Source organism: Dendrobium catenatum, unplaced genomic scaffold, assembly GCF_001605985.2.
Source record: "Dendrobium catenatum unplaced genomic scaffold, ASM160598v2 fragScaff_scaffold_908, whole genome shotgun sequence".
Taxonomy (NCBI): Eukaryota; Viridiplantae; Streptophyta; class Magnoliopsida; order Asparagales; family Orchidaceae; genus Dendrobium; species Dendrobium catenatum.
Genome location: NW_021319370.1, coordinates 1,263,911 through 1,285,108, shown reverse-complemented (window position 1 = coordinate 1,285,108; position 21,198 = coordinate 1,263,911). Strand labels below are relative to the sequence as shown.

The 21,198-nt window shown below is 36.3% G+C and overlaps 2 protein-coding genes across 4 annotated transcripts; both read right to left on the bottom strand.

Annotated features, from left to right (window-relative positions):
* Positions 1–3,300: 3,300 nt before the first annotated feature.
* Positions 3,301–9,106, bottom strand: LOC110099678 (protein BOLA1, chloroplastic). 3 transcript variants are annotated; one of them, XM_020826910.2, is made up of 2 exons: positions 8,925–9,106; positions 3,301–3,739 (listed from the first exon to the last, which is right to left on the bottom strand). In XM_020826910.2, exon 2 carries the CDS (start codon positions 3,735–3,737, stop codon positions 3,426–3,428), a length of 312 nt encoding a protein of 103 aa, XP_020682569.1. In that variant the 5' UTR covers positions 3,738–3,739; positions 8,925–9,106; the 3' UTR covers positions 3,301–3,425. The 3 variants fall into 3 exon arrangements, with proteins under 3 accessions (XP_020682569.1, XP_020682561.1, XP_020682577.1); XM_020826902.2 differs by having other exon boundaries at positions 8,949–9,105; XM_020826918.2 differs by lacking the exon at positions 8,925–9,106 and adding an exon at positions 8,805–8,922.
* Positions 9,107–13,318: 4,212 nt separating this feature from the next.
* Positions 13,319–14,908, bottom strand: LOC110099669 (transcription factor TCP7). Its single transcript, XM_020826892.2, has one exon. The coding sequence runs from the start codon at positions 14,798–14,800 to the stop codon at positions 13,985–13,987; it is 816 nt and encodes a 271-aa protein (XP_020682551.1). The 5' UTR covers positions 14,801–14,908; the 3' UTR covers positions 13,319–13,984.
* Between the last annotated feature and the right edge of the window lie 6,290 nt (positions 14,909–21,198).

Here is a 21,198-nt window from a genome sequence, read left to right as displayed (position 1 = left end):
AAATACCAAATGAGATCCTTATGCTAATAAGTCTGCTTTTATGGTAATGATCCATCAAGTAGGGATGTCAAATTCGGGTCACGGTTGGGTTTAGGTCAAACTCGGAACTAACCTGACATAAGTTGATTCGACTCGAAGTCGACTTATTTTTGCAAACGGGTTACTTTTTCAAACCTAAAGCTGCCCTGCTTCGGACCGGGTAAACCTGAAATTACCTGCCAACGCAGGTCAGCGACGACACGGTGTTATAGATCCTCCAGCTGCCGTTAACCTCAGCCAGCGGGGTTGGATTTTGAACCACATTTGTTTGATTTTGGCAGAGGCGACGACGTTTGGTCTCAAGGGTTGTCGTGTTTGGTCTCGAGGGGGCGGCTGAGGCTGCTGCGTCGGCGTTAGCAGCAGTGGCGGGGGCGACAACGATGTCGTATTCAACCTTGCAGCCGCATTGGTCCCAAGGACTGCCGCATTTCAACGTTTGGTCCCAAGGGCTGCGGGTACAACGAAGACAGTTGACTCTCGGTTTTTTTTTTTTTTTTTTTTTTTGCAAACAGGTCAGTCCGGGTCAAATTCAGGTTAGCGGGTAAACCCGGACCAGACCAATTTTTTCAAATGGGTCGAATCCTGGAACTCGAACCCAACCTGCTCGGGGTCAAGTCTGTGTTGTACTTTTAGGTCCTGTCAAATAATGAGACTCCTACCATCAAGCACTCTAATAGAGCTTTCTTCGACAAAAAAAAAGTTTTTCTTGAAAGAATTTGATAAATAAAATCCAACAACTAATTATTATCTATTAAAGCATAAATGAGATGGCACTATGGCACATAACATGAACCCTAGAAAGGGTATGTCACAAGGTAATTAGTTTCATCATATAATAAAATCATGATAATATTACATTGTCCAAATGAAATATGTCATAGGTCCTCAAACAAATTCTAATATGGTGTGTTCTTCATGGTCAATGTGTGCAGTGACTATTTTCCATATTTATAGTTGGTTTTATCAAGACATTCTGAAACTAAAAAATAAATTTTCTAGGAATTTCATAAATAAAATTTTAATAAGCAATATATAGTTAAAATGGAAATTGCTATTTTATAACAAATTATGATTTGTGCAAATAGCATTTATGAGAAATAAATATTCTACTATAGTCATGAATTCAATATAGAAAAATTTGTATGACAATAAATTAAGACAAACTTATTTATGCAACTAGTTCTTTCATTATGAAAATCAAAACATATATACGAGTAGGTATGTCAATATTTGACATGACCCGAAAAATCAACTCGAACCCGACCTTAAAATTCCTGGTTAGGGTCAATCCGTTTGTCGGACAGATTGGGATTAGGTTCAACAAACCGACCAGTTTCAAAAATTGGGTCAGATTCGGGTTGACTCGGAAACCCGAGAATGACCCGGAAACACGAGAATGACCCAAACCGAAGCAGGTCAAGTTCGGGTCCGAGAAAATGATCCGTTTTTTAAAATGGGTCGGGTTCGGGTCAGGTCAATATGTGTTGGGTCAATTCCGGGTTTGACCCGAACCCGGCTCGTGACTCGATTTTGACGGCTCTATCTACAAGCATATGCGTAATAACTAATTGAAAGAACAAATGCATAAAAATAGAGAAAAAATTATCCTAAGTCTCAATAAAGTTATAATTTTTTACAAAAATTCATTACCATTACTATAAGGTTGGAAAGATAAAATGAATGAAGAGTAATTGTTGGAGATGAAAATTATACCATTAAAAAATGTTTAGGCTTCATTTAGGACTATTTTCCTAACTTTATAAAACAACTTTTAGTACGAAAAATTAAACTTTTCGTACTAAAAAGCTGCTTCAATAAGCAGTAAGAAAACCTTACGAAATGATGCTTTAATGTGCAATAATAACTAGTTATATCTTTCAAGACATATGTGCAATAATAACTAGCATCATACATGTAAGAAGTTTGTTAGGAGAACAAAATTTCTTCCATCATATTGTTTTGTTTCAATGAAACATTTGCTTGTTGATTTGACATATGAGACAACTATTAGTTTTCATATATATCTAATATAAATGAATGCGCATCTATTTGAAAGGTATTATTCCCCTAGCTATAAGGAAACACTCTAATCTAATTATATATAAATAATAATAATAATAATAATAAGAAAAGAAAAAAAATTCTTTTAAAAATTAGGCCTCAATTATAATTTTCAAATCACTTCACCAATAATAATTTTATGACCTCTTTGATTGTCAAAAGAATTTATTTTTTTTTTCATCTAAGTCTTTATTTTTCTTACTCCTTTCTAAAATAACTCTTTAAATACAATTTTTTTAAATAAAATTTTTATACTAAAAAAACTATTTTATAAAACAAGTCAAAACTTGTTCCAAACTAAGGCTTTGTTTAGGCCTGCTTTCTTTCTACTTTTTAAAACAATTTTGCAGATAAAAATTAAAATTTTTGTACTAAAAAACTGCTTAGAAAAATAGTAAAAAAAACAGTCACAAATCAAGCTTAAATTTAAATCTGAAAAAAAAAAGAAAAAAAAGGGTCCCAATAGTGTCAATTTCCACACAATAATGTCAATTTCCAAGCCATCAATGTTGCCTAGAAAGCTCCAAAAAGCAAACTATTTCCATCAAATACTTGAGCAGAACTTGTCACCCAGTCATACCAAACTACTTATAGAAGTCTGATTAGGAATCAATAGCCAATTAGCCATACACAAATAATAAAATAAATAAACAAAAAACTTCTGAGTCATATCCTAAGCAATTCAGCATATGGGAACAAAACAAATTCAGTGATAAAGATGATGAAAACAACAAACAATATTGAGCCTTTATCTCACTGCATAGAGAGATTATTCTGTGCGGAGATTGAACGCAGAACGTCATCCGGAGACCCCCTTAGAGATAGGATACGAATGAGCATATACGTGAAAAGGTTGGAGTAGCTCCAGTAGAAGATAAGATTAGAGAAAGTCGCCTTAGATGGTTTGGTCACATAAAACGGCGGCCTTGCGATGACCCGGTTAGGAGAGTAGATGTATTAGATTTGACTTATGTTAAGAAAGGTAGGGGTAGACCTAAAAAGACTTGGTTAGAAAATATTAGGAATGACCTTTCTTTATTAGATTTAAACGAGAATTTGACTTTTAATAGGACACAATGGAGAAAAATAATTCATGTAGCCGACCCCACGTAGTGGGATAAAGGCTTGATGTTGTTGTTGTTGTTGTTGGGTCCTGTTCCAAGTCAAATTCAGACTGTAATTTTTATGATATTTAAAAAAAAAAAAAAATAACGAGAGCTTTTCATTATTAGATCCACAACAGTGTAATAGAAGTATACAATCATTTATAAATTAACCAAGCAAGCAGTCTGACATTATAAACAATGGGAGAAAAACAAACCGGTTCAAGATTTAGACATTCCAGATTCTTGTGGAGTTTTAGCGACAATAGAGACGGCATGGAGGCCAGTTTTGAGCTCATCAGCCAGAAGATCATAAACCATGCGGTGACGCTTCACCAGACTCTGCCCATCAAACTTTGGAGAAACCAGCTTGATATTGAAATGAGTCTCGTTAGCATCTCCCTTCACAGCTGCATGACCAGCATGTTGATATGATACATCTTCAATCTCCAACGAACTGGCTTCCAAAGCAGATTGTAGCTTTTGCCTGATCCTGCTGGCTCTTGATAATATATTGGTACTTCGAGAAGCCATTTCTGAAATTTTGACAAGGAGCTCCATCAATGAGATGAAAGACTAATTGGAATTTATGAACAAATAAATTAAATTAGTGCTTGAAGATTAGGTAGGAGAAGTAAAAGTAAAATAATATGAAAAAATGTTGTTTAAAATGATTGTGAAAAATAAATTTAACACCAATACTTTATAGGTTCGAATAAAAAATGAAAATTCAAATAGGACTCATGATAAGAATTAGTTGGGTTTTAAATTCTTTAGGAAAAGAAAAGAGAGAGCCATGGTTGCAAAAAAATCATTTTTCAATAAAATTTTTTATTCAGTTGTAGCAAATTGTTTGCTTAATCAGAAATGGTAACTTTTCGGCTTTCATCAATCATATTTTCCCATTTTCTTCAAAACTACATATTAAGGCTTCGTTTGGGACGACTCTCTTTTTTCTTCTTAAAGCAACTTTCGAGTACAAAAAAAGCTGCTTTAAGAAGCAGCAGTCCCAAACAAAGCCTAAATAAGCTAACCAACAAAAGTGAAAAACAAGGTAAAGAACAACACATGTAAAAGGACAAATGAACAATAAGGCAATATAAAAACTGAACAGTTCTACAACTCCATAGTTATCCTACTTGTAAGCTTCAACACGAGTAAGGAAGAGTTATAAGCAGCTGCAAAAAAAAAAACAGTAAGGCAAGAAAAAGTATCCCCATTCTCCTCATTCCCCTTCTTCCTACAATCCTGAACCTCATTTGAATTAAGACATAATGAGGTATAAGAAAAATTTGAAATAGGTATGCTTCATAACAAGAGATATACAGATTCCATTGCCTTCCATAACAAGCCAAAGCAAGCAATCAGCATGTAAGATAAAACCAATTAATTACTAATGTCCAATCCTTATTTTGGGACAGCAATGAATATGCATACAAATAGTTTGAATGTTCACCAAATCTGCAAGCACAAGCCCAAGCTTATGTTCAATTTTAATTGGGAATGTCGAATCTTAACCAGCCCAAGTTATTTAATGTTTGGAACTTTGGATTATCAAGGTCAATATAGTTATAATGACCAGTAAAAGTGGATCAATTCCAACACCATTTTCCGTTTAACCAGCTAAGCTGATTAGAAACTCTGCCAAAAGTATGAATATCGCATAGCGTAGTCATGTAATATTCCTTAGTGTAATGAAAGTAGCACAAGTATAACATAAAAATCTAATGGAAGCGGACACATCTCAAGAATGATGACGATGAGTGGCAAGACTAACACATAATTTCAATCGGGCAAATGAGGAGTTCCTTCTAACAAGGGTACTTGATGTGGACATCGGCAAAGAGATTCCAGAATGCTTATCGCCGGAAGCATCGTAGATTGACGGCTACGATTAGGAGTCTTTATTTTTTATATATGTTTTGTGTTAGTTATTTTATTTGAGTGTTGCCGTTTGTACCCTTACTTACTATGTTTTGTGAGTTGTAGCACTGAGGGCATTCCATCGTAAATAAAATTTATGTTTTCTCTCTAGAGCTTGATGTTGGAGTAGCTCCAGTAGAAGATAAGATTAGAGAAAGTCGTCCTAGATGGTTTGGTCACATAAAACGGCGGCCTTGCGATGACCCGGTTAGGAGAGTAGAGGTATTAGATTTGACTTATGTTAAGATAGGTAGGGGTAGACCTAAAAAGACTTGGTTAGAAAATATTAGGAATGACCTTTCTTTATTAGATTTAAACGAGAATTTGACTTTTAATAGGACACAATGGAGAAAAAAGATTCATGTAGCCGACCCCACGTAGTGGGATAAAGGCTTGATGTTGTTGTTGTTGTTGTCTCTAGAGCTTGTGAGTTCTTGAGTGGTGAAGTCCCAAGGTGTAGACAAAGCAATACCCACCAGTCGCCAGAAGTGTCCGGGGCTCGTGGTCCGACTCCTCTTACTTCACCGCCGGCCTCCCTAATCCCCCTCACCCGTCGGCCAGTCTTCTCCCTCCCTTCCTCACAGCCGCCAAACAGCCCTCCTTCACCAGCCAATCTCCCCACCTCCCATTAGACCGCCGGCCTCCCTTCCCTTTCTCCCCCACCGGCCAAGCCCCTTCTTTCCCAAGCCCACCGCCATCCTCACCTGTCGGCCACTCGTCTCCCTCCCTTCCCCACAGCCGCCAAACAGCCCTCCTCCACCGGCCACTCTCCCCACCTCCCATTAGACCGCCGGCCTCCCTTCCCTTTCTCCCCCACCGGCCAAGCCCCCCCCCCGGCCAAGCCCCTTCTTTCCCAAGCCCCCTGCCCTCCCCCCCCCCCCCCCTCCTCCTCCTCTTAATGTTGATTTCAATCTTCATTAAGACCTTCCTAATTTAGCCTTCCTAATTTGGGAAAGATTTCATTCTATTTGAAATTCAAAATTTGAATTTTGAATACTTTCCTAAATTAACCATGTTAAATTAGGAAAGTTTTCAACTTGAGTCTAATTTAATATTAAATTAGATTTGAATTTTGAATACTTTTTCTAAAGTGGACCAATGAATTAAGAAGCATTAATTTCCCTCTCCAATTTCCTCCACACCCATGCAAGCTGTCGACCTCCCTTAGGCAATTTCCCCTTCTCTCTCCACTTTAACCCCATCCAAGCTTTGGATTTGAAATTCAAATTCATATTTCCGTCCCATCAATTAATTCCAAATCTGAAATTAATTTCAGATTTATTCACATTTTCCTTCTACCTCAACCCTAACCTAATTTGGCCAAGAAGTTCCCTCTTCCTCTTTGGCCGATCCCTCCGTCTCTGATCTCTTGGGTTTGCTCTTCTCATGATTGACATCTCTAAGAGGAAAAGAGCATACAACCTTCCAACCGGGCATTGGCGAATCATCGGTCATCCTCACACAACTCCTGTGAACTTTCGTTGGATTGGAACTATAGGTGTCTTCACAATTTGGGTGGCACCGTTCGGTTTATTGAGACTCTCTTTCCGCTAGCCCCTACTAAAGAGCGTGAGTGAGGGAATCTCAAAGGTGACTTTTCTAATTGTTAATTGTGGGATTTCTTGTTTACAGTATTTAAGCATATCTTTATGAATGAAATTGTTTTTCAAGTGAATGCTACTCTACTTTGTAACTAATTGCCCTTACATTATTGATATCCTTAAGTTCTAAGCATCCAATCTTGTGAAACATTAGTTTATATTACAATGCTTAATCAATTTTCTTTATAATCTCTAATGCAATTCCTAGTGGTTTCACATCAGTACTACACTATTAAAACCTACAAAAAAGCTCCAATTCTCACTAAATAAATAAAATATATGCGAATTTAAGCGAGCGACTCTCTTTTTTTTTTTCCTTTATTTTTAGACACATTTCTCTCAAAATGAATTCATGGCCATCTTCTCTGTAGGCTATGATGCACGGATACGCCTATTTACGAGGCATGTTGTATCGGACACGTGTCGGATACGGATATGCCTCCGATACGGCATGGATACGTGTAACATTATGTTTATGTTTATGTTTATGTTGTTGTACTAGACATTGAAATGGTTGAAACTTCATCTGTTGAATAGTTGAGGGAAATTCAAAGACAAACCACTGAAGAAGCTAATCCTATCATTCCTTCTATTGAATAGTTGAAACTTCATTTGCTGGACAATTTATGTTTATGTTTATGTTGTTGTACTAGACATTTAAATATTTAATGCTTACTTTTATTTTGATATAATAAGATGCAAAGCTACAAATGATGTTACTTTCAATTTTTTTATCATTTCAAATATTATGCTTTGATTAATTTGTTATTTTTTATATATGATTTATATATTATAATGTCGTGTCAGCGCCGTATCCATATCCTGTATTTTTAAGAATTGCCGTGTCCCGTCGTATCGTGTCGTATCTGTGTCGCCGTATCCATATCGGTGCAACATAGTATGTAGGACTTCTTTGTAGGAAGAACACCATATTGGCATGGATTTGAAATGGAGACCACCTTTTTGCACCTTCTAAGCAACATGTTATATCAACAAGAAGCATAAGCTTTGGCTTCTCATATATAACATAATTTCTCAGCCAACAATAATAATAAAATTGAATAAAAAAGCTAATGATTCTAGGTTTACACTAATGTTTAAAAAAAATAATTGGTAACCAAGACATTTTTGAACATCCCTTTTTACCAAAAAATTTCCAATGAGAGTACAAGTTCACAACTCATCATTGGTGCATTCACATTTATTATCTTAGATTCTATTCTCCCTTCCTTGGATAACATCACGACATAAACATAAAGAGGCACAAGAATAGCTATAGAAGACAAATGGGTTCCTCAGTTTTCTAATTACAGGCCATTTTATTCATATTCTTTAAAATGGATACCAATTTCGAAAACACAACAGAAAATAGCTTGAGCAAATCATAGTTAACTATTTTAAATGAACTTTAATGATATCGAGGTCCTGAGGGAGAGTAAAGAAGTGACATGGCCTTCTGGAGTATTCTTATTAATCTCCCTGCAAAACCAGATTATTCCTTTAATCTTTCTATCCCATAAGATATCATCAAATTCTCAATTAATAGCTAAATCCCCGATTGAATTGCTGCATAAACAACAGGGAGATTGAATACCAAGGTGCTGTTTGGTATCCTCTTTCAGGTAGAGTTTAGGCAAGATTTAGCTTAAATTTTGCCAAAGAGAAACTTTTGGGGCTTTAAAACCTACTGTTTTGATAAATCTCATTTCAATCTTATTATTGATTGAATATAGGATTTGATAAATCACACGATTCATAAGATTTAAAGGATTTAAGGATTTCTCACTCTCACAAAATCTTAAATTCTGAAGAGAACCAAAAAGTTTATCAATATTATTTTAACAGTTTTCATGCCAAACATTTCTAACATTTTAATCCTTTCAAGTTTTATTAAATCTGGATTACAAGATTTAATAAATCCCACCTGAATTTAATCCTAATTGTACCCAAACAACTCAATAAACAGGCATTAATCCCATTCTCAAACATTTCTTGTCACAATAACTCAGAAAAGCTCTGCTATATCACCACAAATTAGCACGAATCGAGAAAATCAAATTCACTAAAACAATATTACCAGCTTGCAATTTAAAGAACGCCGCAGGATGGTAGGAAATACAGGTCAAGCATTTATCACTACAAATTCATAGTCGAAAACTTTGTTTGAAGGAGGAAAGCCGAAACTTATTACTCATTCCTGAAGAAAAGAAAGGATACTAACTGAAGAAACCCTGTTAATGACAACTAGAAGTCGAAACTACAGAAACGTATCCGGATCTCGGTATAGGGCGAAGCTTGCCGCCTCGCACCAACAGAAATGGGGAAGACGTCGAAGGCGAAACCCTAGCAAAAAAAAAAAAAACGCTTTGATTGAATTAATTTCAATATAAAACGAAAGACCTGATGTTGAATAAAAAATGAAGCATATAATTCAACCATACATCATACATAAGAACAAATGAATCATGCTTGCAAAATCTTATAAAAATTATTTTGTGCGGATGCCGAATGCAATTTATCGTTTAGAGATTTATCAGAATGCATCATGTTAGCACTATCAAATATGGTACTGAGCGGTAGTAAGCCGTGGTACCGAGCGGTGGTGACATGACACATTTTGGTTGGTCTCTAAATGACGTTTGGTGTCCGCACAGAATAATTTGCTTTAATAAGCATAGATCTTTTTTAATAGACGGAGGCATTTAGGCTAGCTAATTAAGTCAAACTCATATATACATCATATATATAAGACTCGAATTCACACAACTCATCTTGGTATATTGGTTGAGAGTTTAGGCTAACAACTAATAAGTTTTGGGTTCGAGTCTTGTGTATGCGATGTGTATATGAGTCTGCTCTAATTGGCCTAAATATTCCAAAAAAAAGAAACTCAAACTCAAAACCTATTAATTGATATCCAAAACATCCAACCAGAAAATCAAGATTAACTGTGTTAATCAGCATATACCCACTTCCCTTTTTGGTATCATCAAATAATTCTAAGTATAATCATACAAAAAAGTGAAGATGCATGTGACATAATAGTAGAAATAACAGACAAACATAGGCACGATCATTGCATAAGAATAAGATAGTCATTCAACCAGGGGCGGATCAAGCTTCTTTTTTCAGGGTGGGCAAAAAAAAAATTGTGGGGGATACGCAAAGATGCTTAGGATTGATTAAATGAGGGCAAAAATTTTTTTTTTTGAGAGGGGGCAAAATACCCAAAATATCCCTCTAAAATTTAAAAAAAAAAATTGAGGGGGGGCATTTGCCCCCCCCTCAACTCAATGGGGATCCGCCCATGCATTCAACCACATAATCATCATCTACATAGAAAGTTTTACATCATAAACATTTCACAACCACGAGTTCTTAATCATTCATAAGAAATAAATAGAAATGTGCGAAAGATTCTAAAGTCAATAAAACTAAATTCATCATGAAGTTGCTTTGAGTTAGTCAAATGGGTTCATATCCAATAAGTTATATCAATCCTCTCAAAGTAGTAAATTTTCTCATGCTAATTTATAGAAATTTGGTGAAACTTTTCAACAATCTCATAATTATTGTCATTATTATAAATAAGGTTGATGAGCAATAGTATCTCACAAATACCCATTTTTGAAACCTTAACGACAAATTTCTTCATCATTTTTTTAGTCTCAAATATATCACCTACGAACTTCTCATTATTCCTGACAAATTTTCTTTGCGATAGGTACTTCAATATATATAAGGGTAATTAATCAAATTTTATATTTCATTCATCTCACAGTAAATTTAATGGCAATAAAGCTCAACTTAATCAAATGTAGATAAGGATATCTTCATAAAAAATTTCTCCATTTTGAGGGGTAGGGAGCATTGACCAAGAGAGAGATCATGCAACTCTTTCGAATTACACAAAATGAAATTATGACTTAGGCCTAATTACAAAAGAATTTGCAATAGTAAATCTCATCACACTTGATATATCCAAATAGAATTATGCATGTTGGATCCAAATTTGCTCGTGGACGATAACCTTACCATATTAATAAGTCATTGGTGGGTTATAACTAGTGAACTAAATAAGGGAAGCTTGTAATTATGGAGTTTAAGTCAAAACTTTTTTTTATCTCTATGGATAATCCCCATAGCATGAAGTCCAAAATCTGCCTCTTTACCTCTTATTTATTGAGTCAATGGTACCGACTATCAAATACTTATTACTAAAAAATAATGTGATAACCAGAACTTCTTACTTGTTTAATGTGACTATTGAAAATGCATGTTATTGAGACATTATTCTCATTACTGTACATATTTATTATTATTTTATTAATTCACTATTACTATATATTATTTTATTGCTCTTACAGCTGGATTGTTATTATTATCGATATTATTTGATACTACTAATTTATTGTACTAATACTAAGCATGTGATATACTGAGCATATAATATACTAATTTAATATTGATATAAAATACATGAATAGTATGTGTACACTCCTATATGATTTTGCTACATTGATATTATTTTGACAATCTTTACCGATGCTTTGATTTTTATCATTTTATACGATTTCTCTACTAATTGATAGTGATGATACAACGAATGCTTTATCGATTTGACACCCATACTGATTTATTAATTTCTTCACTATATTGCTTTACTGACTTCCGTGCCACACTATTTTACTATTTTACAGACTTTACTGTTGCTACACGTAAGTTTTATTGTTTCTCTATTGATTCAATGATCATATGAATGTTACTACTATGATTTAACTGTTAACATGCATATTACTCATTTACCGTACTTTGAGTTCAATTAGAGGTTTTGGTGACTTGTTGGGATTTTTAGCTTTTTATATGTGGCTTAAATATTTTTAGGTCAAGTCAGATAAGTAAGAGTGAGAGGCTGGTCAGGATTCTTCATGTTTACTATTAGCTTGTTTCTTTATCTCAGTAATTATTCATTTGTATTTAGGGTATGATAGATAAATTATGATTGTATAAATCCTAAGTAGTACACATGATTATTCCGAAAGTAATACAAATGTATATATTGATATTTTGATAGATATATTTATATTACAAAAGAAATTAGATAGCTTGGTTGTGTAAATTAAAAGTAAAAAAAAAATTAATTAGATTCTAAGGCATGACAAATATAAAGCTACGGATAGCATAATACTAAGCAGAACATAATAAAAGTTATCTATAATTGTATAAAAATCAAAACAGAATAATACCTATACAGACTCAGATCAGATCATGAAAAACTACCCAACCGGATCCTTCCCTTTCCCAAACACTAAAAATAGAATATAAAATTGCAGTGTGCTAATGTAACCGCCCAAACTCTTAATTAACGAGATATTGTCCATTTTGACCTAAAAGCCTCACAATCTTGTCTTATTGGTGTTATTTCTCACTATGTCACCCATACAAGTTCAAGTGGTGGCTCCTGTCATATAGCACTTTTTCTCATACAGTTCAGGAGGTGGCTCCCATGGCAAAGCAATTTGTGTTGTTTGGCACTTAGTTTATATCTTCTGGCTGGTGTATAGCTCTAATACCACAAAAGCTTGTCACAATCCAACTTGATGAGGACTCGATCAATACAAGTCTTATCGTGTTGAGTTGTGACATGTAAATCCCAAGATTTAGTTTTTAAATTATTTCAGTATTTGGATACTTTAATAGCTATATAGTTTGCATTTTGTATTAAATAATTAATTTAAATTAACATTATATGATATATTTAAATAATTTTAAATTAATTATATGTTAAAACTAAAAATAAATAATAAATAAATAAATTTTTAAATTTAAAACTAAGAGATTGACCTCAACAATTGAGTCAAACTCGAGCTTTCTAAACGAGCTCAAGCAATCAAGTCCAGCTTGAGCTTATGAATTTTTTAATGAGTTGAGCTCGAGCTTGAACTCAACAACAACTAAACAAGCTTAGCTCGATTAGACAGATACTCGACTCTACCAAACTCGACTCTTTTACTCCCCTACCAACATATACATATACAATGCAACTCTCTCAAATTGCTTGCAAATTAAAGCAAATAATAAACTTGCATTTATAAGTACATATTATTCTTATAGTAATCCTATGGCAGCCCAACATATTATAAATTTCATTTTACATGCTTCCTAAGCAAAATAATTTGTGGCTATCATCCCTCTACAAAAAGTATTTGCATTCTCCAATAGGTCCATCACCACAAACTATATAAATAAAATAATCTAAAGGTACCCATTCTCCACATTAAATGCTTCATCCAACAACTTCCACACATAAGTGCTGGAGAGAGCCTTCAAAATTAAAGAACAAATCGATGTTAGATACAGTTATTTTGGGCATATGATATTTTTCATATTTATAAAATAAATATATTTATTACATTATATGAAATAATACATTTTCAAGCGACATAAAAAATACATTATAAGAATAATTAAATAACTAAAAAATATGCATATTGATAATTAGACAAAATAAAAATTTAATATAAAAAATCTCCAATCATGAAGGCAATAAGCCACAGAAATTTATTATCAGCGGTGACAGTAAAAAAAAAATTACTGCAGCAAAGAAAATACATAATAATTTTATTTTGCACTCACTAAACCGAAAAATCCTGAAATACATATATAACCCTATTATTAGCTCGTTGATAAATCCAGCAACGAGTCGAATACAGATAAAACCCAAGAACTGGAAGGAAGATTTGAATAGACGTATCGATCTGTTACAACCAAATCCTCCATCGCTCTCAATTCAGTACATTAACAAGCAAAGCTAAAATGGTGAATTGAACGGATTTCAGGGGAGAATCCCAAATCTGAAGTCGCCAACTCGTCTTTCTTTCAACGCAAAATTTATGTTGGCAAGATCAGAGATTGATTGATGAAACAGAAATTTATAGTTGATCTTGATTTGCTTGTTCTCCATGACTGAGATAGATTCAGTTCAGATTTGAGAAGCCGTAACAATGTTAAAATTCTCACATTTTCTTCTGCATCATCATTAGTGTTCAATCGTTTGATACGAGAAGAAGATGGAAAAGAAAGGAGGAAAGAGAGGGAATCGAGGAGCCAATGGAAGAAAACCAACTTAACAGATCAGAGCTAGCTGGGCGGAAAGAGAGCAGTAAAAACTTAGCTATGTCGACATTCAAATTCACAAACCCTAACTTGCCGACTTCCAGAAATCGATCAGGCTAAGAAAATAGAGAAGGTAAGAAATCAGCGAGGCTCGTCCTCTCTCCTCCCGGCCGCGCCTGCGGCCGGTGAACCTGACAAAGAGGCGAGTAAGTTGAGGTGACCCTGCGCGATGGGAAGGTAGTTCCCAACCCTAGCCGCGGATGCCTCCCCCACTGACTGAACAGCTGCGGCGAACCTACCGGAGAACGCGGGTTGCGGCATGACCATCTCAGGCGCCGCGAAGCTCCACACCTGGCCAAAATCTGACCGGGCAGGGACGGCCCAGAACCCTCCTGCGGGACCCAAAGTTTGGGCCATGGCGGCGATGCCGGCCCCACTGCAACCGTTATCCTTTCCGGCGCTTCCATCGGAATCGTCGTCGGAGCGGATGCGTTTCCCGAGGATGAAGGGAGCAGGGGCGAGCGGTTGGGTTAGAAGATGGGTCCCGGGAAAGGAGGAGACGGCGGTGACGGAGGAGGCGCCGGATTTGTTTTCGATCGGAGCAGAAGTAGAGGAGCGCAGCGAAGTGGACGCAGTGGTAAAAGAGGCTGGTGTGGTTCCGGTGCCAGTAGCAGCGATGATAGAAGGCTCAGCCTGCCGCAGTAACCACTCGATAGTCTGTCCATCAGACTTGTGACCTAGCTCGCGCGTTAGCTGAAACACGCGCGCCGCGCATATGATCGGCATCCGGATCCTTCTTCCGCGGCCGTCCACCTTGCTGTGCCGATCCTTCGACGGCGCTTTCTTCACCACCAAAGCTCCCGTCGCCGCTCCGTTCCCGCTCCCACCGTTCACCGCCACCGTCGACGCTTGGCCTGTTCCTCCGCCGCTCGCTCCGCCTTCCGCCGCCGCCGGCATCGCACTACTATAGGATTTTTCTTTTGGCTGACAAAGAAGTAAGAGAGATGAAAAGAAAGAGAGAGGGAGAGAGAGAAAGAAAGAGGCCCTAATGATTGAGCGGCAGGAGAGGGTGGAGAGCGGAGACAAGAGGAAAGGGCACATGGGATGATGGGGCCCACGTTCCCAGGGCCACCCAAATAACTCGTGGCCACGACGACCTCCCGCCGGTGTCTGCCTATCAGAATCATCAGCGATAAATCTCTCTCATTGCTATAATGCGACCTATTCGAGGTAATATGATGCTTATCAGACTGATAATTAGCTCGAATATAGGACTGTAAGATCATCTCCAATCAAACTGCTTATCATGGTATGTTATTCCTAAATTACTGCATTCAAATTTTAAATCTCACACAAAAAATCAATAGATGAACAATGGAACTTTTATTTGGTCCGGTGAACGTACGTAGAGCTACGTCCGATCGGCACTAAGATTGCATGCACAAAATAAGAAATACCGAGCAAATACCGAGCAATATCAATAATAACCAGAAATATCATTAGGTGAAGACGAAATACCGAGTTATACCGAGCAATACCGAGTTATACCAAAAAATACCGAGAAAAACTCGATATTTTTTTATATAACTCGGTATTGCTCGGTATAACTCGGTATTGGTCTTCCCAGAGCGATATTCCTCCATATTATCAAACCACACCTATCAATACCGTTCAAATACCGAGCAAAAAATTGAGTTGCAAGCCTATGACCGGACGTAGATCTACGTCCGGTCAGAGGACCTAATAATTGTTATGAACAATGAGACGTTAATATTGACGTCGAACTATTCACCTATGAAAAAAAAATAATTACCTTCGCAGGATCCTGAAGAGTGCGAAACAGGAAAGAGGCGGTTAACTTCACGAAAAAAATGGAGTTCTATTGAAAACGAACTACTGCATTTTGAAGTTTTACGGCATTTTAGAGTGGAAAATGGAGTTTTTCGTTGGAGATGCCCTAAGTGAGTGGTTATGAGCTCAATTTAGTAAATAGCTCATTAGTCAAATTTAATGAACTAATGTGTTAAATTTAAGTCAATTTTGACCTGATTCACTAGCTTACGAGTCTGCTCGTTACAACATAAACATTCATTGTAGAATAAAGCTTGAGGTTGAGCTCGAGCTCGAGCTGTCAAGCTCAAGTCTAAGATAGTTTAAACTGGGCTCGATTTGTTTACTCCCTTACTAAATTTACATAAAATTTTAAAATTTTGGTTACTTTTTAACCGGAAGGTGGACCGGGTTTTTTTTAGGCAAGGAAGTGCGGTTAACAGGTGACGGAGACGGGTCTAATAATGACCCAGGTTCATTGGTCGCTTTCACCACCGTGGAGGTGGCTCAGAGGGACAGTTGGGCGATGCACCACACCTACCAACACCGTCGCATTTCACCCCGCCGGGCCCGGAAAGCAATTCGCCTTTAGCCAGAGAATAAAGACGGTAAGGTTACCACCTATGGGCCCCGTCGGGTCAGAGCTGCCCCCATAATATGGGGGCATAATTACGTAAGTGCTGCGGTAAAAATTCCACAAGAGGTAAAAATATTGCGAAAATTTAGCCCGCCTGGAAAGGTTATTTACTTCTAAAACCTTTTGGGAAATTTCTAAAAATAATAATAAATATATAAATCTACTCGCCGTGAGAAAATCTAGAAATGAACTGAGTATTACTCCGACACGTTAGCAGTCGGAATTGCTCGTGCGATTGTAGAGGCCGCTTTATCCAAATGAACATCTTGAATTTGACTAAGGAGAAATTATTCTCTTTGGACTCACAACTACGGGTGTTAATATTGGATCCGATTTGAACTTGACCCAAAAATTTCGGGTTTAGGTTGACCCGAACCTGAAACGGGTCGGGTTCGGGTTCAACAATTCAACCCGTTTCAAAAATCGGATCGGGTTCGGGTTGACACGTTGATCCAAAATTGACCCGAAATGACCCGTTTTGACCCGAAAACCCGTTTCTGACCCGAAAACCCGAGATTGACCGAAAAAGCGGTGTTTGACCCGATTTTGGACACAAAAACTAGTAGTTTTTTGTTTGACTCGGGTCATTCGGGTCGGGTCGGGTTGACCCGGACACGAAGCGGGTTGGGTTTGAGTCCGGAAATCCGACCGTTTGCATAAACAGGTCGGGTTCGGGTTGACCCGAATGGTGCCGGGTCAGTTTCGGGTTCGACCCGAACCCGACCCGTGACCCGAAATTGACACCCCTACTCACAACGTAGTTTAGACATCAATTATAATGTCCGGTCAGTTTCGGGTTCGACCCAAACCCGACCTGTGACCCGAAATTGACACCCCTACTCACAACGTAGTTTAGACATCAATAAGAATGTGTCATGTCATCTCCTACTCGGTATCCGACTCGGTACTGCTCAGTTCCACCCTCGATACCAGGCTTGATACTATTGACATGACGCATTCTAATTGATCTCTGATGAAAAATTGCATTTGACGTCCACATAAGGGCCTATGAAGCGTAATAGATTAGTATGAATTTACTAAAAAGCCAAAGGGTCCCACATGCTAATATAGCATTAAGTTGTTTTGCACAATCAAGCTATAAAACATCTTATCTATATAAATAATTAGTCTAATTGTGGTTGAAAATTGTACTTTAAAAATATTCTTAATATTAATGAACTTTTTAGTGTTGATTTTAGCAATCAGCTGCCTAAGAATTAAATAAGCTATTTTACAATATTATTATTCAAATTAGTGTTACATGAAAGGGAGCATGGCAAGTAGAACCAATGCTTTGAAAACCGGACCGGACCGGCCGGTCCGACCCTAGAATAGTATATATTTAATATATATTTTATATATTTAGAATATGATTGGTTTAACATTCTGCTTGCTTTGCTTTTCAAACAATAATCACAATTATGTATTTTTTCCAAAACAACTTTACAATTAACTTTAAAAATGTTACAGTTCTCCCCAATATACTCTTAATTCTTTTAAATTTCACAAAACTTTTGCATAATCTTCTACATTTTTTTATTTTTTTATTTTGGGAAGATTTGAGGCATTTTGCTCGTATATTGATCAAAAGATGATTACAAGAATACATCAAATTTACAACTCTATGATATACAAGTAAGTAAAGAGCTGTAAAAACAAAAATCACATAAACCAAAAAGTTGCAAAATTTTCTAAAATTCAAAAACTCAATTTAGATTTTTCTACAATTATATAAATATAAATTCAATTAAAAGTTTGGCTTTTCAAATCACAATCGCAATTCCATTTAGATACTGCTTTCTCGTTAGAAATTTAGCGGTGAGAAAAGCTGCATTTTTAAACCAAGTTTGCCAAGGGCAGAATAATGTACTGTAGAGCAAGGCAATTAAATTATTTTTGTACACTTATATATATATATTTATTTTTTTTATAATTTGACATTTGCCCCTTTGAGAACTAAGGTTGGTTCCGCCCGTGAAATTTGCTAATGTGTGGTAATTTTAAGAAAATAACTATTATTTTTTTAAAGAATATATTTATACCATCCATAATAGCTATAAAAAAGTTACTTTTCCCATAGCAGCTGCACAATTATTTTTATAAAAATGCTACAACCATCCCAAACATATTCTAAAAATGGCATCTTTTTCTTCCGTCTTATTTGAAATCTTAATTCCTTCTTTAATTAAATCTCATCATGATAATTACATCACAACACACAATCATACTCAACTAATTAAAATGCATAACCATCATAATTAACATTTTTATTAATACCAAAAGGTTAACCTAATCAAAGTTATTTAATTACAATAATGAGGATTATAACCACCATCATTTCTTATGCATATTATTATCATTATTAATTTAATAATCAACTAATTAGACCTATACATGGTTGGGAAAAATAATAATAATTATAATAACTAACAACAGCTGTTCCCACGAAATCAGGTCGATGTGATCAGTATTCTAAGCCAGTTAGTCTTATCATAAAGCAAATTTGGCTATCATCTGATAAGTCATTTTGGTTTGTTGGTTGAGAGCTTTAGGTATCATCTGCGAGATCTTGGATTGGTGACTTGCGTATGTGATGTATATGTGAGTTTGCTTTAATGGGCCTAAATGTCCTTAAAAAAATAGAAAATTTGGCGTATCTTCTTCTTTTGTAGGCCAATAGACCATGAAAAAAAGGCTTAAAGAATAAAATAAAAAAAAAACAATTATAAGTGCCGATATGTGCTGAATCCTACAAGGATTTATGGAAGTTGAAAAAAATAAAAAATATCCTTTTATGACACTTTTTTATATATGTTTTGGGGCACATTTATGTATTTTTAGTATCTTATGAGTGCGTGCGTGTGTTGTTTTTATTTTTTTATTTTTTATTTTTTGAGATATGCTTAATCTTGACTTCTTATATAGATTATAAAGAATTATAATATCATTAATTTTAGTAGTATTATTATTATTTTATAGTTTTTAAGTGATAAATTTATATATAAGGAGCCATTTGGTTGGATGAAAAAAAAAAAAAAAAACTTAAAGAGAAGATTAAATTAAAGTGTAAAATACGATGTAGTGTATTTAAAAAGTTCAAAAGTTGTTTGGATGAGTGTAACATAAAGTCAAGTGATATTTTTTTTATAGCTTGAAGTATAGTGAATGTACTGTAAAGCCAAATAATTGTGGTGGTCGGTGGCCAGTGCTGACGACGTCAACCAACACTGGCGGTGGCAACAATGACCTAGGGAGGCAATGACAAAATTTACTAGTGGTGATCGCGCCAAAAATAAACAACGATGGGCAACGACGGCTTATAGTATATTTAAAAATCGGACAAATATAATAATCTCTAAATACATCGAAATTGAATAATAAGATTTCGTTTGGGATGACTTTTTTATTGCTTCTTAAATCAGAAAGAAAATCGTCCCAAACGAAGCCTAAGTTACAAAGATTTCACACTTAGTTTATGATGATGCTTTGATTGCACGCCATTTGTTGAATAAAATAATGCATATTAGTTTGAACACAAAGCTGTCTGATATAAGGCTATAGCGACATTTATGGAAATTAAAAGGCAAGCTTCATAACTAACAGATCACAATTATTGTTGGGATTATTAAAAAAATTAATTAATTTAAGCATGAATTTTGAATGCAAAGTACAAATCTCAAAGCAATAAGAGAGAACTCATATGGACAACTAATTTCTTTAAAATTGAAATAGCCATTTTCCTAAAAAAACTACATCATAAGTTATGTCTCCTTCACCTCTAAGATTTTATTTGGGATGACTTTCTTAATGCTTTTAAAAAAGCAGTAAGAAAGTCGTCCCAAACAAAGCCTAAGAGAAGAAGCTACCTGATTACTATTAGTAACGATCATAAAAACCATTTTTGCATCGAACCGGTCAAAACTGTCGGTTCAACCGGCAAACAGCTGAATCGGTTATAGTTCTCTAGAAACAGCATGTTTAAATTTTAAATTATTTGAATAATTAAATAAATTATTTTAAAATATTAAGTAATATTTGTAATTTAATTTTAAATTTAAAAATTACAACTTGATACGGCATCACAAAATTAGCTTGATCGGGCACGAATCTCGAGGCGAAAGCTAGTTGGAAACTTCAAAAATTAATTCCGAGAGCACCCCAACTCCGATTTCAGCAAGCTTATAGTCGAACTGAGCGTCTCGGAGTCAAACTGAGCGTCTCGGAAATACGAATCCAACGACACCAAATTCGACCCAATCCGAGTCCAAATGGGTCCAAATCATGGATCCGAAGCGCTGTTGGAAGGTTCAAACCGCAGTTTGAGTTACCAAACGGACTCCGATTTTGACGATCTTATACTCGAATCGAAGGGCTCGATGAGACGAATCCAACGAGCCCAAGATCACAGAATTCTGACATCACTAAGGCCTTCAAATGTCCAATGAACGGTGCACGATCGTAGGATTCAATATCGGCCGTCCATTTGACCACTCCCTATTCGCCCCTGATCTCACACCTATTTACGGGCCATGCCACTCTAGAAAATCTATAAATAGAGCCCTCATTCTTCACAAGAAAGGATCCAAGCAAGAGAGAGAAGAAGAGAAGAGAAGGAAGGAGTTCCTCCTCGACAGCCGCCGGACCACCGCCGGACCACCGCAGAACCTCGCCGGACCACCGCCGAACCACCGCAGGAATCTCGTCGGACCACCGCCGGACCACCGCAGGAACCCCGCCGGACCCCCACAAAACACCGCCGGACCACCGCAGAACCTCGCCGGACCACCGTCGGACCACCACAGGAATCTCGTCGGACCACCGCAGGAACCTCGCCGGACCACCACAAAACCTCGCCGGACCACCACCTTAAGGCCCGACGTTCATCCCC